General features: G+C 37.2%; 1 protein-coding gene across 2 annotated transcripts in view; it reads left to right on the forward strand.

The window, feature by feature from the left end:
• The window catches only part of ERICH1 (glutamate rich 1), a 66779-nt gene extending 44818 nt beyond the window's left edge, over positions 1-21961 (forward strand). For both annotated transcript variants that reach the window (XM_054629989.2, XM_077175011.1), the window contains 3 exons: positions 13146-13523; positions 16613-16807; positions 21388-21961. In XM_054629989.2, coding sequence (XP_054485964.2) covers positions 13146-13523; positions 16613-16807; positions 21388-21461 — 647 coding nt within the window. In that variant the 3' untranslated portion in view covers positions 21462-21961. The remainder of the gene's footprint in view (positions 1-13145; positions 13524-16612; positions 16808-21387) is intronic.
• The last annotated feature ends 426 nt before the right edge of the window (positions 21962-22387 follow it).

Here is a 22387-nt window from a genome sequence, read left to right on the forward strand (position 1 = left end):
AACCTTAAGAATCTTGAATTAGCTAATAAGATGTACAGGTAGTTTGTAACCTTACTACAGACTTCTTGGACTTTCTTTTTGGTTTAAATAAGTGGATTTGGATCAGATCTGTCCTGCTTTCTTTTTGCTTTTCACTGGTATATAAGAAAATGTTTCACTTTTTCATCATTCATTTTGCATATCCTTTGGAAAAAATCAAAACAGCTGAGCTGGGCATAAACCTCTTGATTTTTAGGATTTGTATAGAACATAGTGGATTTGTTTTGGTAAATGTGGTTTGGTTGGGTTTTGATTTTAGAAAAACACTTTTTCATACAGTAAATAGCCATCCAGGAGTCTTTATAAAACATAAATATTACTTTTCAAGGAGGCAGTTTTGGTGACCTGTACTGCACAGAAGATACTCAGGTTGATACATATGCAATAACTTGTGCTGGATCTATAGCATGTGATACAGCCATGAGAGAAATAGTAGTATAGTGTAAAAGCTGTTGGATACTTTCCACAGATAGGAACAGTAGCAATCATGTAATATATATATTTCTTACAGAAGCAAACAGAACTCTTTAAATTTGTTACCTGCTTAACTAGCCTGCATTGTCTATTCAGCTGTAAAAATGTGTGTGTTCTCAAGGTGGAAAAGGCCAAATGAAGCTATAGTCTGTGACTCCAGCAGAACATTTGCATTTACAATGAGATTTTTTTTTTCACCTTGTGTTTGGTAATTAATTAAACTTAGGGAAACTGTAACTGCTTAAGGAAATTGAAAAATTATTCTTGGGCCCATGTTTCTTGCATCTAAATCCAGAATCTTTATCTATCTGACTTCCAATACTGGGGGCACAGTTGTGCTTGAATCCTACAAGAAGTCTCTTACTTGTCCTGTACAAGTAAAATGAAGAAATTATTTTACATTTTGTTGTTTGAATAAAATTATGTGTGATGCATATAATCAGGCTCTGAATATAAAAAGGTAATATTCCCCTAGTGTCAGAAAATTTTCTGTGATGTAGTAGCTGTTTTGGGGAAAAGTGAAATATGGCAGTCACTTAAGAGTTGGACTTGATGATCCTTGTGGATCCCTTCCAAGTCAGGGGATTCTGTGATTCTGTGATATCATTTAGCCAGGGAGGGACTTCCCAGACCCAGATTTATTCCTCTTCTCAAGCATTTCTTACCTGCTGCTTGGTATTTCATTCAGGAAGAACATCCTCCCTAAAAGTCAACATATATGGTTAAAGTTAGATGCTTCTGGCAGGGTAAGCTCTCTTTGGGAGAACCTTTTTATTCCTACCCCAAAGGAGTGGCATTTTACACTAACAAGGACATTTACTTGCATCACAACTGAATTAATAGTAGTACATATCAGCCAGCTGATGAAAGCAAGTAATGAACATCTAAGTACATCAAAGACAAGGAATATATGCCTATCCATAGCATATTATGGGTAGTCTGTGATTGACAGCTATTGATGCCTAACGTTCTATGATGTTGGAAAGAAAAATTAAACCAATTTTGTAGAGGTGGTAGGCAGTGTACCAAGTAAAGATGAAAAGCATTCACGTCACACTAATCTGGATTGGGGGTACAGTCTGTGATGGAAAAAACTGTGTTCTGCAAGCAGATGACAGATTTTAAAATTTGTATGAAATACAAGTCAAGTGGAGGCAGATGAACGCATTTTCCTTTATCATATCACAGTTATTTCACAGATCATGTCAGATAACTGAAGAAGAGTAACAATGTCTCTCTTATTTTCAAGGGATGATACTATTCTTCAATGAGCTGCAGAGCAACTCTTTTTTTTCAACAACTTAAAAGAGAACTAAAAATAACTTGACACTTTACTAAGCTGAATAGACAAGTTGTTGTGCTCCGGTTGCCATTTAAAGTTTTATTTTTTACTTTTGGGAAGCAGTGCAAGAAATCCTAAAGTGATAGAGAGTGATCCATATTATCCTGGTAACATTCTACTGTGCCCAGAAATAGGTGGTTTAATAATGTAAAGATGGTGTACAATGGATTCAATATCTAAGAAAGTAGAATATGCATACTATGTGATCTCTTGTTGACAATATGTGACAAAATTATTTCAATCACCTTGCAAACATTTATTTTTGTAATGGGTGCTTTCATCATCTGGGTTTTGTGGGTTTTTAAAAAAATGTATTATTATGAATAATCAGATGTTTATGTTATATATATTTTAGTCTTTGAAAATCTGTAGCTGCTTAGTACAGAAATCAGGATGGAGCCTTTAGGAGATGAGGAGAGACCCACTGAGAAAGAATAACTTCATAGAATGTGAGCAACACACAGTGTAGAGGAATGATGGCCAAGGAATAAACCCTCTGTACAGCAGAGACCAGAAGTCTGCTGAGAACAGTGGGAACCCAGATTTCAGAGGGACATTCCCTAGAGACCCAGAGAGCACTCTGCAGACTGTTCTGCAGCTCTGGTATCTGGTGTGCTGAACTGAGAACAAGCCTAAGAAAAGAGGATTGATTTACAAGGATGCAGTGGGCAAGGTGGAGATAAGGTTATGTATGTATAGTTTTGTTTCAACTTTCCTTATTTTGAGTTTTCTCCACCCCCTGAAATCAGCTGTTTTAGTGTCTGTTCCAATAAAACCTAGCTGTCCTATTAAAAAGTTGGTTTACAATATTCAGTATGGAAAAAAGAGTTGAAGCAGGTTTGTTCGTGACATGGAGTCAAGAGCAAACCTGCATTTCAGGGAGAACTGTGGCACCAGGTTCACATCTATTACAGACTGACAGATTACCAAATTACAGCTGTTCTGGATTTTTTCCCTCTGGTGTCACTCCTTTTTCCAGCATACCTGCCTGCATGTTTATATGTATGATTAGTTCAACATAGATCACTATTACTTACTGCTTCAATGTACAATTAATTTAGAATGTGATTAATTAAAGTAAACTTAATCCTTGTCCTAAAACATCCCTGTTTTTACAAAGCTGCTTGGAAACTGTGTAAGTAAATTTAATTCAAATCTAGTTTAGGATCCAAAGATAAATGATGAGGGAAATAGTTAAAAATAAAACATGTGGAAGTTTTGCATTCTTTCAGACTTTACTTTTCCAGAGTGTTTTGAAATAGGGTTTACTGGAAGAACCATGTAATAAATTGCAGTTGTGGCAGCTCTTTCATGTACAGGGTTAAATATAATTGTTTATTAGGTGCTTTGTAAAAAGTTAAGAAATACTAGAAAATATTGCAAAAAATAGAATTGAGGTGTAAACTGAAATATTGAGGTGATAACTGACATAAGTTGGGGGGTTGCTGCTGAGTATCTTCATTTTGCTGGGTCAGTGTCTGTGTACTTTTATGTAGCTCTTCTGTGCTAAAGATTGTACTTTAGTTTACATCTGCTCTTAGATGTTCTTCTATCACAGGAGAAAACTACATTTCTGTTTTCCAGTAGATAAGCTGTTTTTCCAGTATTTCCCATTTTCCAGTCTATGTTCCTATACTCTTAATAACATCTAAACATTTTGTGCTGTTTTAACTGGTATATTTGGAAAGAACATTTTAAATGCTGCACAGGATTTTAAAATTGCAATGTTTCTTATAATTTCTGGTGTTATTCTGAGCAAAGGGAGAGCTTTGGATATTTAAATTAACCATTGGTTGAAAACCATCTCTGGGAAAAAAGGCTTTGAAGAAAACTCTGAACATGTGTTTTTGCTCTGAAAATTAAAAGAAAGAACAAATATTTAAAATAGAAATGTGACATCAGGTGTTTAAAATGTTTCCAGTTTTTTTAATATAAATGTTACAAATCTCCCCCTCCCATTCATAGTGGTGATATCTGTTCTAATACAGAGATGTAATCTTATTTAGCCAAAGACTAAGAGGATTTCTCTATTTAGTAGCAATTAGTCTTTGTGGCTGAGCATTTCTGATTTACTAGCCTTCAAAGCAGTTACTGGTTGTCATTGAATCTCTCTTTTTTCTTGTATGTGAGTATGCTCAGCTTTGTGATTTTACTCTATTTTCCTCACTGAGTCAACATAATTCTTGGTGGTTTTGGGGACCACAACTGAGCCCATTTGGGAAGTGCTGTATATGCCTCTAAATAACAGTGACTGAGTCTGATTGTTTGCACATCACCCCAAAATCCCAAAATGACTGAAGATAGAGAGTTTGAAAAGGATCACTAAAAGATCAAAATATTTGCTTTTGTTTAAAAATTCTGTCAATGAATGGTACAGAATTTGTATCAGGAAAAATACTTCTATCTAAGAAATATTGGGAGCTTCGTCAAGTATAGCTTTCTCTATCAAGTGACAGAAGGCCCAAAACATTACTGCTAAAATTAATTTTGCATTAAAATAGTTTCATATATCTCCTGGATGCCTTAGGTCAGTGTGTGTGTGGACTGAGTGTACATACCAAAAAGCAAAGCAAGGTTAGACCCTATTTCATCATGTATCCAGCTGGGATTGGGAACGCTCACTGCTGAAAGATCAGAGAAGCACAATAGTGGGAGCACAATAGCAGAGAGCACAATAATGGGATCTTCAGTTTCTCCCTTAGTGTCTCATCAGGATCTTGTGAAAAGTTTCAGATTTTAGACACAGTAAATAAAATAACCAAGACATTGGTTAGTGGAGCTGTGAGAGGAAATGACTTTACCCTTGACTTTATCCTGTGTAGACTTTGGTTCACAAGAGGCACATCACAACAGCAACCATTGGGTTCAGCATGCTGGAAAAACAACAGGAAACAAGCAGCAATCCACAACAATTCATGAAGAAAGACTACACAAAAATAAAGATACTTACTAAAAGGAACCCTAAAAAGGTCAGCTAAGAGAAGGAAGTTGTACCAGGTGGTATGGAAGCTACTTAAGGACACCATATGTGATATTCAAGGCCAGCGCCCACCACCTGTCATGACAGGCTTGAGAAAAAGCAAGAGAAAGACAGCAGAGCCAGACAACAGAGTAAAGGAAGTTGTTAGAAAGTAGTAGGTGTCTTTTTAAAAACTGAATTCACACCCAGATGATGTATTAAACATATTTAAATGTAAGAATGTGGTGAAACAGGCGAAGGAGTGTTTGAGCAAATGCTATATAGAATTAAAACTAAATAGGTCTTAGTTTTGAGGCACCAGGAGCAATGTGTCTGCCACTGTTTTGAACCAGTGATCTTGGTGTAGAATGAGCCTGTTTCAGAGAAGTTAAATAAATCTTTTGCATTGATGTTAGCTGTGGAAAAAATACTATGGAGAATCCCATGATGCAGCACTTCTTCTTGGCTTTTCTGAAAGGATATGTGAAATTGAAGTTATTTAATGGTCGTGCAACAAAACAAATTTATAAAATAAAATCACAGGTATCAAATTTTATTCACCTAAACTTTCTAAAAGAATTTAAGGGAAAAAATTGCCCATATTACTGACAATGATGCGCAGCTACATGCTTTTCAAATTGCCTTGTGGTCAGAGACTTTGAGGTTAGATAGTGTGAAGCTAGTTTTTTAACACAGTTCTTAAATCATCCAGGGAACTGCAAGCCTGTTATCCTGTTGGTTTTTTAGTCAGTTCAGCACAAATTATGATGCAAAATAATATTTGTGGATGCTTGATAACCTGTGATCTGAATGGGACAGATAAACAGAAGGTTTGTGAGGAGGAAGTATGCAAACATTTTGAAGACATAGGAAATATATGGATAAGGATCATGCTACAGATGATGTGGTTTCCTTGAGTTTCCACCAAGCTTTTGATAAAGGCCCTCTCCAAAGGTGGCACATAGACATAACATGAAAGATGAAGCCTCAGAATAGATAAGTAGATGAAGAGAATGCAGCAGTTCTCAAAACAGAGGCTTGTGTTCAATAGATGGTCAGGTAAGAAGAATGAATTGATATCGGAAGGTTTCCTGATGGCTACATGGATATCGACTGCACCAAAGGCTAGAGTTGGGTGCAGTGTAATCCCAGATTGAGTGATTTGTCAAAAATGACAGATGAAACACATCTTAGACAGTTGTCAAGTGATGTACTTCAGAAAAAATAACCAGTCAAAATTCACCTGCAAAATGGTGAGCTCAGAACGGACTGTTACCAAGCAGGAGTAACATATAACAACACAATGAATAACCATGAAAACAACATTTTAGCACTCAGCAGCAATCAAAAAGCAAAATTATGGCAATTATTAGGGTAAAAAGTGCAAAAGAACAGCCATTATTGTACCTCTGTGTAAGTCCAGAGTTCATATTTTCTTGAATGCAGTGTATATAGTGTTTGGTACAGGATACAGAAGTAGGTAGTTGTTTGATGTGACCAAGTACGGTTTGTCCTATGGCAGGAATTTGATTTAACTTATGAATAAGAGAAATTTATCTGTATATACAGTCAGGTTATTTATGATTGAAGACTTACACAGAAAGTGGTATCTGCCTTTAGCTGATTATTGTCATTAGCATTAATAGGATTTGCTTAAAATCCAGGAGGTAATACTCCTTTGTGGTAGGCAGCACTTATGCAACATTTGCCAGTTTTATGTGAATTCTTGATTTGTCAACGGACAAACATAGTATGAATGAAAAAATAGAAGACAGTCCCTATCCTAAACAGCTTCCAGTCTTTTGCAGTTTTCTACAACAAGTGTTGCACATTAATAGAAGTTCTAAAATTTTTAAATGGGTTTTCTTTCTCTGATTTCAAATTATTTGAAGCAGTTTCCCCAAAAAGAGTGAAAAAATAGTAACATCATTTTGTGTCCCTGAGATCTTTCCAGTATTGCTGATATTCTAATGAGCCATTCCATTTTATTGCATTCACCAGGCACAGCTTTTCACCCTTGGTCAAATTGCAGCTACAAATATCTTAATTGGCACTAAAAATAACATTCTGTTTTTGCCTTACAATATCCTAAACCAAAATTAACTCCTCTGCTTTGACTGCATGGTACACCATGGAAGATTCATCCAGTGTCAAGGAGAAGTAAAGAGCTTAAACTGGATGAAAAATCAGAAGGGCATACGTCCTGTTTCATCTGAAAAAAGAAACCAACCCAAAGCCAAAAAACCAAAACTCAACAGAATTATAGAATTACCATGAATTACCATGAGCAGCATCCACACAGCCAACTGTGGGACTTGAGCAGGAGAGCCAGCTGCCTTACTTGAGTAATGATGAGCACATTATATAGATTCCTAAAGCTGAGTGGATATTCTTTGACTGTGTTTTCCTCAGCATGCTTTACAATTTTTTCTCGCTTTTTCTTTGCCTTGTTCTAAAAGTTTGTTCTTATAATATTCAGGGACCTGATTTTAAAATACCCATAGCATTCAAAAGTCCTAGCTTATTCTCATAGCCAAACTTTATTTTGCATATTGTGGAACTTCATATCCCTTAGACTTGCAGACAACTAAATAATCAGCCTCCCATTTTTCACTGTCTTATAGGATGCTGTCTCACAATGTTTCCATCTGTCATTGTCTGAAGGAACTGAAATAGTAAAGATAAACTCGAGGAAGCTTATATTTTCCATCATGGAGTTGCCAGCAGTGTGTTCATGCTGATGGTTAGTCTGGTCAGGAGGAAGTCAGCTGTTGCTCTTAGCTTGTGTTAAGCTTTGTATTTAATCTCATTGTGCTGCTCTGATGATGAATACAGAGTAACTTCCTAATATAATAGAACTCAATAAAAGTTAGCTTATTGGGTGTCTTCCTATCAATATTTTTTCAATATTTTTCATTGTTTTCTGTTTTTCTTTGAAGATAGAAACTGGCTGCGCTGACTTTTCATTATCACAGTTCAGTAAGCTGTATGTATAAACAGAGTCCTCTTATTTCATTTAAAGTCTACTTTTTTATGTATTTGTACTTCTGTTCTGTTATAGAAGCATGAGTTTGAGTGGAGAAAACATTTAAATCTTTCAGACAAGATAAGATAGGCTGTTAGAAAATTACTTTTTCTTTTAGTGCTAACTTACATTCTGAGGCTGCTCATCCCTACTTCCATATCATACTGTCAGTCAGGGTAGTGTGACTGTGCACCTGCGTGGTAAACTGCGTCCAAAAAGAAATCTATGCCAAAAAAAAGAACTCTGAACAGTTCTTGAGGAAGGGGTTCTTACTAAGGCTGACAGAAATGCCTATGAAATTGTTACTGGAAAATGTATATAGGCATTCCATCTGGAAGACACTCTGCTCAGTCTGAAGGAGCACCAAGTGCAGACTAAACAGGTTAGAGTCAATTGCTCCTGGATAATTGGATTATGTGATCAATTAAGCAACTTGTGGAGCAGAGATAGGTCTTAGGAGTAAGAGAGGTGACAGACCAATATGGAACAGGAGAAAAATCATCAGCTCTTGTGGAATTAGAGCAAGCTGTAGCTATAGTTGTGGCTAGAGTTAGTGTGGTTCAAAAGCTATTCCTATCGTTGTTGCTTAAGTACTCACTCAACATGCTGAGATTGCTTTCATAGTGTATATTCCCTGCATTTTTTTTAGAATTGCTTAGCTTTGACATAACAAATCTTTTCTGTCAGTGGGAAAAATTATTAGAACCAAATTTGTATCTATTGGAATTTTATCAGGCCTCCCATACTGGCTTGAAATGTAGAGATAAGTTCAAAAGTTGGGTCTTGTTTGGGGCTTTTTATAAAACAGTGGATTTTGTTAATTAGTAAAAATCATCTGATGAGCAGACTCATGTTAAGAAACACCTTCCTGTGTACCAATATTTCCTGTAAAAGAGACTGATTCTTCTCCAGTGTTGCAAGCGTCTAGTCAGAGCTCATCATCTCGATTTCCTTTGTGGTTAATGGAAGAGGGGAGAGAGATGATGTCCTACAGATTGCATTTCCATCCCTGCTGGTTTAGGATGGGATAAACTGCTTTCTGAAGAAGTGTCTTTTGGGTTATCAAAGGGAGCACAGGTCTAAGTATGCACTAAGTATTTTCAGGCAGCTAAAGCTGTGGGAGGCGAATCCCACTGAATATGTCATTTGTTAAGGTCATTGTGTGGGCTGTGACATAAACTTTATGGTGTATGTTTCTTGTATAGCTTTCATTTATATTTTAGCATGGCTGTTGTAATCAGGTAGCCTTGCTGGCTATATGAACAAGCAGTTTTCTTGGCTCCTCTGCATGCCACGTGCATGGGAAATCTACAGCAAACTGTACCATTAGTGGGAAAAAAAAAAGGTTTTACTTTCTTCTATTAGCTTGTGAAACAGCTCAGTTGTCACCTTGTTTTCACATGAGGAGGCAGAAATTAAGTCTATTATTTTACTCTTTCAAGTTAAATCATACAAATCTTCTTGGAGTTTCTTTCTCTGCTAACTTCTGTGAGAGTCCTCCTTTTGCCTGCCAAAACCTTACTGTTCTGGAATTATGCTAAGAAACACAGCTTGAACAGTACAATAGGTTTATATAATAGCTTTGGAATATTTTTCCTGTTATTTTCCATCTCTTTTCTTATGTATGCAAACAAGGTATTAGCTGTTGTGATCACTGATACCAACTGAGCAAATGTTTTCATTGAGCTTTCCATGCTGATGTACAGGTATGGCTTTTGTTTTTCCTGAGCTGATAACAGCTCACTTTACCCCAGCAGCGAGCTGCTCAAATTAATCCCTTTTGTGTGCATTGCTTTGCATTCATAAGCATCTAATTGTATTTGTTCCTGATGTTGAATCACTGGTAACTCCCACACATGGAACAGTAGATACTACACAGATACTAGAATACAGGGCAAAGAATAACCAAAACTGCTAAAGGACTGCCATTCTAGCTCCTCAAGAGAACTAGGCAGAGTCTTGTATTTGTCTCCTGTGTTGGAGGAAAGTCAGCATAGTTCTGGCTTCCTTTCAGCCAGGCATTTATCTTAATACCTACACATGAGAAGACTATATTCATTCTGCCTTTTGACAGCTTCACTGTAGTCTCTTCAGACCTTCTGCTGTCCTGAGCTACTTAGCATAAGGAAACTTCTGGATTTGACTCAAAACATTGGCTATCTTAAGCCCCACCCTGGCTTCTGCCTTGTTTTTTTCCAAGTGATCTCAAACTAAGGAAGGGTGCTTGGCTACACACCATGCTGTGGTTTCACTGAGATTTGGGGGTCTCAGGTGCTTAGAGAACAAGTTAGGCCACTTTGCTGAGAACATAGATTAAAGTAGTGTTATTAGCAAACAGTGCTGTTCGGGTCAACAGAGGGCTGAGAAATTTTGCAAAATCAATGTATATATATATATATTTGCAGTGAAATTCACCTATTTTAAATGAAATACTTCCATGAAAATCCAAATTAGATCTTAAGATGAAACATGATGTTTTGTTTATAGCATCTTTCACCATTCATATCTGCCTTAGTTCTGATATTTTATGCCTTCAGGATGACACAGACGTTATTTTTCCCACATCCCATATGTCCAAATCACATATAAAGATATTTAGCTCAAATACCATGGGTGCGAAACATTCCACACTGTGGGTCCAGGGTGATGTTTGGCATGTCTTTAATGTGCTGTGGTGTTCAATTACAATACAGCAAATTTATTTTTATGCAGCCTTCTTCATTGAAAGTATGGAAAACTGCTTTGCAATGAGTCATCTGACAGCTAAAGAACTAAAAGTCTGAAGTGATATTTAAAGAGAAAGTGGCTCAGAGATGACAGAGTTCAAGACAGAAAAAGAAACAGAAATTAAAGAGAGGGCCTCCAACCATGGAGAAAATAGCGACAAAGACTGGTTAGGGGGAGGAGTGATGAGAAAGCCAAACATGCTGAGAATGTCTGAGACACTTCAGGAGATTATGCATATCGTTCTGAAACAAGCATTAGGCTTCAGAGGTCTCTCCTGTATCACACCAGCCTTAGCCAAGCAAGGTTGCTTTGACCCTAAGAGAATGGTTTAAATCCAGATAAATAACAGTACTAGTCTTAGGGCATTGTAAGGAATTTAGAAGCATGCAGGTAGGGGTTGAGGGAAGGATTAATGTCTTAACTTTCTAGAGCAAAACTTCAGAATATGGTGTTTTCATCTTGGCTGAATGCCATGCACCCACCAATGCCATTCTGTTACTGTCCTCAGCTGGACAGGAGATAGAAGATATTACTAAAGGTTCACAAGATAAGGGCAGGGAGAGATCACTCAGTGATTACTGTCATGGGCAAAACAGACTCAGCTTGGGGAAACTAATTGAATTTATTACCAATAAAAATTAGAGCAGGATAGGAAAAAGTAAAATCTAATCTTAAAAGCACCTTTCTGTTCTCCCCCCAGTCTTCCCAGGCTTAACTTTATTCCCAGTTCTCTACCTCCTCCCCACCAGCAGCACAGGGAGATGGGGAATGCGGGTTTCAGGCTTTTCATCTCCTCAGGGAAAGGAGTCCTTCTCCTTCTCTGGCATGGGGTCCAGCCCATGGGGGACACTCCTCCAGCATGAGTTCTTCCCATGGACTGCAGCTCTTCATGAACTGCTCCAGCATTAGTCCTTTCCCACAGCATGCAGTCCTTCAGGCATGGTTTGGGTCCTCTGTGGGGTCACAAGTCCTGCCAGCAAACCTGCTCCAGTGTGGGCTCCTATCACCACAGGACCACAGATCCTGCCAGGAGCCTGCTCCAGCGTGGCTTCCAGTGAGGTCACAGCCTCCCTCAGGCTTGCACTTGCTCAAGTGAGGGTCCTCAACGAGAGGATCTCTGCTCCACCATGAACCTCCATGGGCTGCAGGGGCACAGCTGCTTCACCGTGATCTTCACCACAGACTGCAGGGGAATCTGCTCTGGCATCTGGAGCATCCTTCTCCACTGACCTTGGTGTCTGCAGAGTTGTTTGACTCACATATTCTCACTCTCCTCTTCTCTAGTTGTAATTGCATCTGCACAATAACTTTTTCCCCTTCTTTAACTATGTGTTACCCCAGAGGCATTACTGCCATCACTGATGACTCAGCCTTGGCCAGCAGCAGGTCCATCTTGGAGCTGGCTGACATTGGCTCTGCTGGACATAGGAGAAGCTTCTAGCAATTCTTCACTGCAGTCATCACTGTAGGCCCTGTGACCAAAATCTTGGCATGCAAACTCAGTACATAAAAGAAAACTGGAATTCTGCAATCCATGTTGTTTAAATGTGTGGGGATTTTGTTAGATCATGAATGAGGGAAGTCCAGTTAGTTAGTTAGCAATTATTATAGACATGAATATGGACTTCAGCAGCAGTGTGCTCAGAGGCAGGATAGTTTTTTGCTTCTGGCCAAATCTTCCTTGGCTAGTGCTAGAGGGGCTAATTGTCAGAAGTGAGTGTGTGGGAGGAAAAATCAGTTCAGGGTCAGAGATTACTTTAAAACCTGGGCTTTGTATATAGGGTTAAGATCTGAGTAAAGAAGCCAAAAGCTGTCTTGAAGAGCAAGAGGAACTTATTTCCTGTGACATCTGAGGCTTTGAAGAATTAGGTAGTGAGGAAATTATAATGTAGCAAGGGAACAACAGAACCAAGGCAGGCTATTGAAGAAATTAGAGATTACTTGCCAAGGTCGCTGTTGCCTTGCATGCTTTTCCTATAAAGATGATGTCCAAAACTGAGCTAGCAGTAAGATATCCCAAAGGAGGAGAATGTTTAAGGAGGAGAAAAGAGATGAGTCAGAAACGTATGTCTGGTGTTTTTAGAGCACAGCACAGCACTGTCATGAATGGATATCATCAATATAAACACTATCATCTTTCATTGTAAATTATGTACATTCTTCTTGTGTTCTTGGTCAAGTCTACCAGCTGGTGGTGTGGGACTCTTTGGGAAGCTCTCTCATGTCATGTCACCCAGTCTGCCCATACTGGTTTTTTGCTCTGGGCATTCTTTTGACCTCACTCTGTATAGAGCTGTATTATCTGCCTTAAGAAAGTAAATGGGATGTAAAGTATGTAGCATGAAGGAGAATACAGTCTTTATTAAAAGCAGAAGGGAAAAAAGCATGTCTTTTTAATGCATTCAGAAAAGTTGACTTTGACATTGTAGTACTGAAAGACATTGTAAGCATAAAAGTAAGGTTAGAGCCACTCAGGTATCTCAGAATTTGAAGGGTGTCATATTTCATTGTATGCCGTTCTAAAATGCTTATTACAGATCTTCTTATTTACAGCTCTCATGTCTCTTTTGAATCCGCAGAAGAGGAATATCAAGGGCAAACCAAGAGAAAGCGCATTCAAAGGAAGAAACAAAAGAGCAGTTCACAAATCTCTAGTAATTTCCATGGAGAACAAACAGATTTGGGAATGCAAGAGACTGTTGTTCAAGATAATTTACAGCTGCAGCAAACAGACGGTCCCAAAATAAGCAAAAACAAGAAGAGGAAAATGAAAAAGAAGCGACAGAAAGAAAAAAAGAGAGCAGCTGGCTTAGTAACAAAAATTACCAGCGTGGATTTTACATATCAGCCTGACAAAAGCAACAAAGAAGAAGCAGCAGGCTTAAAAGACATAGGTGAAAAGGCAGATAGCATTCTGGACTTCCTGCAGGCAACACAACAAATTTATTTTACTGACAGTATGTACCACTCTTTCTCCTTTCTTTTTATGAGTATTACCACACAGGGGAAAATGGATATGCATTTATTAGTGCTGTAAAATGGGACAAATCTACTAAAGTGTCTCTCTTGAAGAGAGGCATGTGAGAAGAAGTAAGGCACATGAGTACCTAGTATTTGTCCCACTTTCTGGTCTGCACATGAATATGCAAGAATTCAGATCAATAGAAAAAACCTGTGGTCCTCTGTCTTTAAAAATATACATGATGTTCCTTGCTCTTCTCCTAAACATTCAAATGCACTTGGGACAAGTGGTTAAAATTCTTTTTCCCCTCTGCAAGCAAACATCCAGAAGGATTACTTGCTTTCAGAGAACTTCAAATAAGGGCAATTGCTACCTAAACTACTTTCATGCTTAGTATCTCTGAACCAATCTAGTTTTCTGAATGCTCTGTGTCTCAGGAGATCTATTTGAATTCTATAAGGAAATCTAGACAGACAGCATGTACAGGAACAGGGAAGATACTATTGGCACTAGGAAAGTATATTAGCATAAAATGCTTGTGAACAAATTGAATGGGAACTGATGCTCAATGCACATTCCCTAGTACTTTTAAAAGAATTGCATAGATTTGTCCCTAGTGGCCTGCCTATCCAATGTTCATTGGTCACTGTGGAGCTGAATGGAGAATATAAAATAGCTTACCTACCTGTATTGGTCCATCTTGAGGCAGAGCTATCAGCTTCTAGTACCATAAAATTCATCTTTTGGTTACAGAATGACTGTAAAAACCTTGTTAAGATGACATCAGGGATTTCATGTTAACTTTTTCAAGATTTATACACAGAATTTTCTTTGCTTAATGTTAAATTTTCCTGCTGCATCAGGTCTTCATACTAATCCTAGCATTTGAAATCTATCCTACTTTCTGGCTAAGGTATTTCCATCACCAAAATTAAGAATTTTACTACTTCACCATATGGCTAAGTAAATGCAAGCTAAGCTACTTGCATTTGCTGTAGTGGAACTCCACAGTGACCAAGCAAGATTGCAAATTCTTCAAGTTCTGCTGTTAATACATGACCCAGAACGGAAACCTGATGAGTTGTCCCCAGCTGTGTTGCATGTTGATTTTTAAGAAAGAATGTTGTTGAACTGCCAGTTTTCCTGCAAGTCAAGTTCAGATTTTGGTAGTTTTTGACAGACTGACGGGCTAGTTTCAAACCAGCAGATTGGAGTGTTGAGCCAGCGAGGACCTTGGAATCCACAGAGGGGAATTCTTAGTAGAAAGGAATTTCATCTGCAGATGAGATATGACGTCTATAAATCAGAGTGACTAACTTTCTTGTTAGGCAAATCCCAGTTTATATATAGATCTGACATTATGCTGTTTGCCTTTTCTAGTTGAATGACTTTAACACTCCTATTTTTTTTAGACAAAATTGGAAGCCATTGCTTTTAGGTGCATTTTCAAACGGTCACATTGGATTATACTTCTAGTACATATGTTAAAAATCTGAATGGGGAAAATTCTGTACTTCTCAGGTGTCTTGCTGGTAAAAAAAACAACACATTGCTGGGATGAAAGAGTGAGTTTATGATTTAGTACTGAATAAACAATTGTATTGGGTGTGGCTGAGCTGGAGTGCATTGTGCACAGCAGCCCTCACAGTGCTTTGGAAAGGCGTTGAAACACACCAGAGTTTTGGTTACTGCTGGGCAGTGCTGGCATCTTACCAGTGCCATCTCTCCAACATTCCCCTCCATCAAGGGGCTGGGAATGGGCAAGATCCTGGGAGGGGATGCAACCAGGCCAGCTGACCCAAATTAGCCAAAGGGATATTCCATACCAGATGACATCAGCTCAGATATAAAAGCTAAGGGAGGGAGGAAGAACAGGGGCCTTTGTTCTTTTACAGTGTTGGCCTTCCAGAGCAGCCACTACATGGGCTGAAGCCATGCTTCCCAGGAAGTGGCTGAATATCACTTGCTGGTGAAAAATAGAGAATAACCCCTTCTTCCTCTTTAATTATGTGTCTGCAAACATCTGCTAGTTTTGGTTGGGTTTTTCGTGGTTTTGGGTTTTTTAGCAAACTGCCTTATCTCAACCTATGAGCTGATTTTCATCTCATTTTCTCTGCCCTGTCCTGTAGCAACATTTCTCTTCACAGAGAAAAGCAAGGAACAATTCTTCCCAAGAATATTTCTGGGATTCACATTTTCTCTGAACCTCAGAGAAAGGAAAACAATTCTTATCATTTGCTGTGCCTGTGATTGTGCAAAAGTAGAATGCAACATGGAGATTGTTTACCCAAAGTCATGCTGTTTTGTTTCCTTGGCCTATCAGGGCCAAGAGTGTGTTTGTCGGGACTGTCGGGTGACAGTCACAGGATTCAGTGCAATGTGAGCAGTTGTGTGCAGGGTTGAGTGCTTGGCAGATTCAGTTTTGGATAATAAAGTAATTAATTAACCTCCTGATATCCATGGAGTCAGATGCATCATTCTCTCCCCTCGTCGGGGCCATCACAGCATTGCTATACTGTCCCACTGGGAAGGGAGGTGATGGAGCATCTTGATGGGCACCTGGCATCCAGCAAAGGTCAACCCATTACAACAATGTGTGTCCTTCTCTGTGGTCTAGCATGCTGCAATAGTTGCTTCTTAAATAAAAAAATAAAGATGGAATACCAAAGTAGTTGTTTGCCTCCAGAAGTGCTTTGCAGTTGTTCCACAGAGTTGCTCCCTTCTGCAAATGTCTGTGCAGTTCATCATATATAGTGTGTAGGAAGCAAAAACACAGTGCTTTGGCCACAGTACAGTTTCTTCTTCACACCTTCTTTCTCTACTAACTTTGAAAATTTGATTCTTCTTGTATTCCTATCATTATGAATCCTATTGTCCTTTTCACTTACTGATTTTTGTAGTTTTTGCTTTACCATTGTTTTAATATTTAACAAAAAATGTTTAACAAGCTACTCTTTAGTACCTGATATTTGGTTGTAACTTGTACTAAAAAGGAGGATGCTGTCTTAGGAAAAAAAATTGTAATTAGGAAAATTCTCTGAGTTCACTGAATATTTTAACATAGTTTTCTAACTGTTTTTGCAGAGAATTCACAATGCAGAGATGCTGCTGTAAATTCAACAACTGTCCAAGAGCTCTTACAATGTCTTGAACTTCGCACCATCTCTTCCTCAGATGTGACTCATCTCCATCAGCTGAAATCCCTTGTATTGCTACAGGATACAGAGAGATTGAAGGATGCTTTGAAACAATTCCAAGAACAATCCATGATGTCTCCTGGTAGGTTCTATTCACTCATGTTCATACACTGATATTTTTGTGTGAATTAAAATTCACACAGCTTTATTTTTTTTAATTAAGAAGCTGTAAATAAGGATGTAATAGTAAATATATGCTTATACAAGATATGAAAACATAATTCCCACCAAAAATACAGTGATATCCCTATTTTCCATTTGTTTACGATCAATATAGAAGCTTTTCTCACTTCGCAGCAACTACAGAATACGAGATGATTCAAGGGTTTAAACCAATATTTTTAAAATGTTTTAAGATTTAATAATAATTAAAGCATATTTTTAAAACATTCCCATGGTAGACTTTTTAAATTGCAGGAATTAACTTGTTTATCTTGGAGATTTCACTCCTCCAGCTAAGAATTAATTTTACATGCATAAAAATCAATAAAGCCCATTATTTTTTTTTTTCCTGGTCACCACTTTGCTTCTTTAATACACAGACTTTGCAAGCTAAACTTTGATTTACCGTTTTAGTTTCTAAAAAATACTGTTGATAATGCAAAAATTTGAAGTTACTCTTTATAACAAATATTATTCTGAAGTCATTCATAAAAAGAAAAATTACTGTGTTACTAAATTTTTTCATGCCTGAGGCACAGGCTCCTTCTGTTCTCTATTATTATCCCTATAATTTTAGTAGAATCTCTTCTTGTACAGTTGATAGTTCTTCAAGTGAATGTTGGATCAGCATGTAGTCCACATGAGGTATAATGATTCATTTTTCATGTAGTCTTCATTTAAACAGTCATTGCTACTAGTCATTAGAACTTGTGTTGCAGCATCAGACAAAAATCTGCAAGATATACTGAATTTTCTTGCCTCCCAAAGAATTTAATCAGAGTTGAGAGCAGTTAGGTGCAGCATGAGAGGATCTCAACCATTTTAGGTTGTACTCTAAGCCTTTTGAAGAATGTCAGCAGAGATGGTAGCAGTGTGGTATCAGTGTAATTAAGATCGTAGCCATCGGAGGCTTAGCAACAGCATTCAAAGAAGAGACATATGCTTGTAACTTCATTAAATAATTTACAGCATGATAGTGCCTAAAGATCCTCATCTAGACTGAAGCCAAATGGATGCTGTGTGCTGGACAGAGAGAGGAGAGAATTCCTGCCTGTGGAGTTCAGATCTGATACAGTTTGAAAAGGATGCTCTTAGAGAAGTTCATATGTATTCTTTTAAGGGGAGATATGAGGTATGACAACCCTTAAGGTTCTGATGGATGTGAAGTATCCATCTATACATGGAATTAAATCCTTCTGTGCATTTCAAGCCTACAATCTCTGATCTTAATTACAATCACAGTCTCATTGGATGTAATACATGTGTGCAAACCAAGTAGAACTCGGCAGGAATCATGAAAATGTTATTACCCTTTATTGAATGAACTAATTCAGCTTTTCTTGATTAAATCCAAATGGAATTGAAGTGACAACATTTGGGATATTTTTTACAGGCCTTATCTAACTTCTCTACAATACAGTTGGAGTTCTGTTGGGTTTTGCAGCCTTGGGAAAAGTTGCACTGTTTACTTTTGTATAGCAGAAATGTCAAAATTAAGAGAGAAAACAGAAGCAAATTAAAACCCCTAATTTTCCAATGTATGTATTCATCACTTAAAAAAGAAAAAGAAAATTTCCTGAGTGATTTTTAAAATTCAATAATGTTTCTGCTGGTGCAGCCTAGAATTGTTTACTCTTCAGTTGATTTTTTCCCTAGTAACTGCTGTCACTCTGAACTCAATTCTAATCTCATTCCAAGTTCACAGTGGTGTAACCATAGTAGTTTATTTGATATTCATGAGGTGCAACAACATAAGAAAGAGGAAAAATACATTCTTATAAATTATTAAAGGATAATTAAGCACCTGCTAGTCATTAAGTTTCCTCAGCAGACTTTAAAAAATACATTCTATTTGTAATTCCAGAAATTCAGTGAATGAAAATACAATGCTCTGAAATTTTACTTTGAATTAGACCTTTAATTATACTCTTTTTCTTTACATTTGGCTCAAAATCAGATCATCTTGTCCAGTGTGGGTTTTTTACATTTTAGTTTTCACTCCCAATGAGCAGGTGATAAAAGTTAAGAGTTACAAAGACCTTTGTAATATAATACCTTTCTATAGTAAGAACTTGAATTTGTTAGTACACCCTTTGTTGTATTAACAAATTCAAGATAGAAAGACAAGTTAGGGCTGTTTATGAAGTTAAAAATGTGCAGTACATAATAGTATTCTCTAATTTTTATGATTTTGTCTTATTGTCTTGAGTTTTCTCTATTTTTACAGGGATGCGAAGTACTAGAAGGAAAGCTCATTCCATATTAACACAATAAAAAACCCCATGATTTTAGGAAGTTGTATTATTTTTTACAAAATAAACATTTTATTCCCTGTAGTTCAAGAAATAGTATGTTAACCCTTTTTCCCATCATTATGATTCTACTCAAGACACCATCATTAAGGAGGTAAAGATGGGTGCTATGTTTTGTTCCGTTTTAATTCCAGGAAGGGAAGCATAAGAAAAAAATAAGTGATGCATCTCTTCATATAAGTGCACATTCTCCACTAGTAAAAGTTACAAATTATCCACACCATTATGTCTCTTATTTCCTCATATATGGATGTTATGGTTTCATCCAACTTTCCACTGGGATTACCAAGTCTCACTTGGCAAGCTTATGGCTGCTGATGATAAGGGTGCTTTAGTATAAAGCCGTGGGCTGTTCCAGGTCTGCAGATTACAAATTCAAAACCCCTAGTTCAATACCATGATTTGGTATTTCCTTTGCATCTCTTAGCTGTTACTCAGATTGAAAATCACAATGCATCCAAAAGAAAAAAGAAACAAGAAACAAATTTCTCTTTTATCTTAAGCTCTTAGATCCCAATTTTTGCAGTCATAGCAAAGAAATTGATTTTAAAATTCTTTTAGAATTTTTAAAATTCTTAAAATTTTAAAATTAAAATTCTTATCAAGGGTGATGGTAGGGTCTGATAAATTTTGCAGGAAGAGGAAATACTGAGGAGATTCAGACACACAAATTATCAGCATTAACTATTATCTTTTAAATCTTCGTTTAAATGAGAAAAAGTACTTAAACAAGAAAATCTCTATGTTTCAGAGGTACTAGTTGTTCTGTTTAATTGTCATCCTCCATCAGCTAACCTCGTACTTTGTGCTTTAAATGCTCTGTCAAGTTGCCTTTGACCTTGTACCTGAATGATCAGACAAAGTTGAGGTTGGTCAAGAGTATTTGTGTGAACATGATTATCTAGAGTGTCATTGTTCTCAGTCTGTAAAAGAGAACAAAATGGTTCCATTTATTTGTTAGTCATTAACAAAAAGTACTTACCTCTACCAAAAATCTTCTGTGTGTGCAGGGAAGGGAATGTTTAGAAGTCACATAGACATGGATTTCCCATGATGGGAGCTTTGCTGAGCTCTGATAGAAGGTCTCTGGCCGTTAGCAGAAGGAAGCCAGAGACCTTCATGATCCTCCACAGTGCAGTGGGCAAAGGAGAAGAGCTGTGACTGCAAGTAATGCTCCCTTTGCTGGCTGGAAACTAGCTTTGGAAATGAGAGCTACTTAATTCCCATTTCACATCAATTATTAAAGCATAGGTGATCGCCTAATTAAAAAAAAAGTCATTATCTCCTAATTTATGAACTCATTTATGAACTTCTGCTCATCAACTTCATCCTGTTATCTGTTAACATTTTCCTTTTGTTGGTTGGTTTCAAATCTCAAACATACTCTTCCCTTGTTGCCTAGGAAATTATCACTCATGGCAGAGCTAGAAGCTTCTTTTAACTGCATTTTTTTGGAGAATTGTCATTTATATAAGTCTTCATTGCAGGGGGAGGTACAGTTTGCAGACCAGAATTAATATAGTTACTGTGTGCCAACAATGCAGAGGCTGGATATACAGAAGCCTTAAAATAATGAAATATACACTTCTTTTTTTTTTTTTTTTTTGAATGAATGAGCATTCAAAGAAAAGGAAATTTGAAAACTGTATTAACATAATGTTATAGAATCATCTTAAATGTCATTATTATGCGATAAATACTGCAGAAAATCTTATCATTAAAAATCAATAAAGTCACATAGGTAATCTCCTAATTCAAAGACAGAAGTCATAGCATTTTGAGGCTTTAATGCAGCTATCTGTACAATATGACTCATTCTCAACTGAGGCTTCTAGGTACTATTGTAAGTTAAATAATGATCTGTGAAACGACTCTCCAGACAGAAAGAAGCCTTGCCCATGATCATGTCATTTCAATCTCATTTTTTTTGAATTATTGAATCATAACAAATAGGAAATTTCAAAGTGTATGAGCAAAATTGTGTCTCATACAAATGACTGACCTCCTAAAATAAAATGCACCTGCCTATATAGAAATTTATAGGTATTAGTCTTCAAGGTCTAGCATGTGCATCGGGTTTAATGAAATGTTAATATTAAATGGAAATAGATGTTTGCACAAGTCTTTTTCTTAGTGTTCAGAAATGTCGTGGAGGTATTTCAGGAGGAATGTGTTTTCTCTGTTTCAGATCATGCCAAGGTAGCCACATCTCTGTTTCACTACTGGATTACAGATATACTTCCTGTGAAGAACAGGAAATAAAGCCTTACCCATGTGTCCATATGCACAGGATTAAAATTTAACACACAAACTCTTAACCAAGTAGCAATTGTTCAGGAAGAGCAGTGGCAATACACATTCTACACCTTCAGGTAAATGAACAAAAACTCCAAAAGACAGTAAAGGCAAATGAACAAAAACTCCAGAAGACAATGAGGTGTAACTACAGTGTGAATTTTGTGATGGTCAAGAGTTGGTCAAGAGTATGGCCTGAGTCTTCAGCTGCATTAATATGTACATTTCACTTTAGGATAAAGGACTTGACTGGAATGATAAAGTCTCTATCTGGTATTTTGTTTAAGAAGTATAGTATTATCTTTTTTGTTTGTAAGTTATTATTCCTTTCTGGAAGTTATATTCTTGACTTTTTTGTATATCTGCTTGCCTGGAAAACAGAACTATATTTTTTATATTTAAACCTAAGCAACATTATGTCTGAGAAATGTATTTTTGCTGAATAAACTGCTAAATTGTGGACATAACTATGTTTCTACATGTGTGTCATGTGGGTCATATAAGTCCTGGTTGGGATTATGCAGAAACTTGGATGGCATTTTCAGAACTACTCCATGGTTCAGCCTGTTACAATCCAATGGGTTTCACTGACTTCAGAGTTATGGTACTGGGTCCTATCTCCCTGACTGCTGTGTAATCTGTCTACTGCTGTGTAATATTTCTGCACTTGAATTTATCCAAGTGTAGATACTACAGTAAGTAATATCCATGGTTAAATGTTTTGGAATAATGAAGAAAAAAGTGCTTTGTGAGAGGCTCTTCTCTCAGCTGTATCATTCATCTGACAGGTGATACAGAGCAAACCATGTCTTATATCTAGGTGTGTTAGCTTTGTCATCAGTAAGATGGGGCAACATATTTAACTTTTCCAACGTGTGCTTGGAGATACACTG

The sequence above is a fragment of the Agelaius phoeniceus genome, chromosome 3, assembly GCF_051311805.1.
Source record: "Agelaius phoeniceus isolate bAgePho1 chromosome 3, bAgePho1.hap1, whole genome shotgun sequence".
Classification (NCBI taxonomy): Eukaryota; Metazoa; Chordata; class Aves; order Passeriformes; family Icteridae; genus Agelaius; species Agelaius phoeniceus.